The 2,115-nt window shown below is 38.0% G+C and overlaps 1 protein-coding gene across 1 annotated transcript; it reads left to right on the top strand.

Annotated features, from left to right (window-relative positions):
* The first annotated feature begins 540 nt into the window (after positions 1 to 540).
* Positions 541 to 1,128, top strand: LOC118629845 (interferon omega-2-like). Its single transcript, XM_036261501.1, has one exon. It carries the CDS (start codon positions 541 to 543, stop codon positions 1,126 to 1,128), a length of 588 nt encoding a protein of 195 aa, XP_036117394.1.
* The last annotated feature ends 987 nt before the right edge of the window (positions 1,129 to 2,115 follow it).

Raw genomic sequence — 2,115 nt, forward strand, 5'->3', positions numbered from 1 at the left:
CTGTGAATGCAAGAGTAAACAAAACCCAGTCCTTCGTTCTAAGGAACTGATTTACCATGTATGGTCTGGAAAGTACCTGACAACATACACAATCTTATGGGGTGAGGGAGTCTGACTCCCCATGTAAAAGTGGTTCCAGATTGAAAGCCAAATGTTGTTTATAATACAGAGAAGAGCAATATTTATTTCATAATCAATGTACGTATGCATGTGTGTATTTATACTTACTTACACTTCTGACTTTAGGACAAAGACATTTCTCACTTGACCGATAATTATCCACTGGACTGACACATGTAAAGTTGACTGAGAAAATTACAATAGCAAAATTAATAGTGTAGATTGATGACATCATCTTAGACCACATGGATAATTCATAAATGAAAACAAAGTAGGAAGTGAAAGTGCACAGAAGTGTTGCAAATTATAGTGTTCCGTATTTAAGGGCCTTGCTTAGAAAAAAGGTCATCAGAGGACCTGAGGCCCAAGATCTTCACCAGACTTCCAGCTCTGCCAGACCAGCAACACCGTCGATTGCCCATGGCCCTCCTGCTCTCTCTACTTTCTGCCCTGGTGGTGTTCAGCTATGGCCCAGGCGGATCTCTGGGCTGTGCCCTGCCTCCGAACTATGTCCTGCTCAGCAGGGAGAACTTAGTGCTTCTGAGCCAAATGAGCAGAATCTTCCCTTCCTTCTGTCTGAAGGACAGAAAGGACTTCAGATTCCCCCAGGTGACTGAGGATGGCAGCCAGGTGTGGGAGGCCCAGGCCATCTCTGTCCTCCACGAGATGCTCCAGCAGACCTTCAACCTCTTGCTCACAGAGCACTCTGCTGCTGCCTGGAACACCACCCTCCTGGACCAACTGTGCAGGGCACTCCATCGGCAGCTGGAAGCCCTGGACACCTGTTTGGTGCGGGAGACGGGAGAGGAAGGATCTGCCCTGGCAACGCAGGGCCCTACACTGGCCTTGAAGAGGTACTTCCAGGGCATCCGACTCTACCTCAAGGAGAAGAAACACAGTGACTGTGCCTGGGAAGTTGTCAGAGTGGAAGTCATGAGAGCCTTCTCTTCCACAAGACTCTTGCCTGAAAGGTTAAGAAATAAGGTTGAAGACATGGGGTCACCTTGAAACTATTCTTATTGATGAATGTGCCACATTGCCTTTGCAGATGTATCTGGTGTCTTGTTAAAAGGGTCTTATTTCTGCTGCAGTCACAGAATTTGTTGAATTCAATTCAGCAAATCATTTGTCTGTGCTATTGAGCAAGAATATGTTAAAAAATTCAGTCCAGGTGTGTGAGTCCATAAGCGGTTACTGCTCTACTGCTTGTTGGTCAGTCGGTCTGTTTGTCTGTCTGTCTATCTATCTATCTATCTATCTATCTATCTATCTATCTATCTATCTATCACCATCTATCTCTTGTTTATTTGATCTATACTTCTTGCACTTATCATATTTATAATGTTTAAAAATCATATGTAATTACATGTTCATCTTTACATTTCATTCATATTTATAAAATGTTTCCCTTTCCATGTTAATTTGCATTTCGTTTTATTAATTAAATAAATTAATTAATTAATTTATTAATTATTATTATAAATTATTAATTAATAAATAAATTAAATAAATTCTTATGAAAGAAAACTTCTTAAATTTGTTTATTATAAAAATTAAAAGCCTCATTATGTAAATGATATTGAAGAATGAATAGTAATTTACTATAATATATTTACTATAGTATATTTACTCAGATTATATGTATAAGTTGAGTATCTAAATGACATATTGTGTAATTGCAGTCAAGAAATACAGGTTAACAAAGTAAATATGTATAGTTCCTGTTGTTGAAACTTTGTCTTACAAGAAAGGAGACATAAAAATAGTATTAATATTTATTTTATTTCTATTATATTAAAAACTATAAAGGACAGAAAAATTGTGTTCTCACACCAGAAATTTTAGGTATAAATGAGGTTGGAAAGGAGAAATAATATTAGATTTCCCTTCTAAAGTGCCTGGGAGACATATAAGTGCAGAAATCTTATTGGCAATTGGGAATATGGGTCTAGAATTTACAAAAGTGCCATGAAGAGGGATTATGTTGAGATTCCT

The sequence above is a fragment of the Molossus molossus genome, unplaced genomic scaffold (genome assembly GCF_014108415.1).
Source record: "Molossus molossus isolate mMolMol1 unplaced genomic scaffold, mMolMol1.p scaffold_m16_p_14, whole genome shotgun sequence".
Lineage (NCBI taxonomy): Eukaryota > Metazoa > Chordata > Mammalia > Chiroptera > Molossidae > Molossus > Molossus molossus.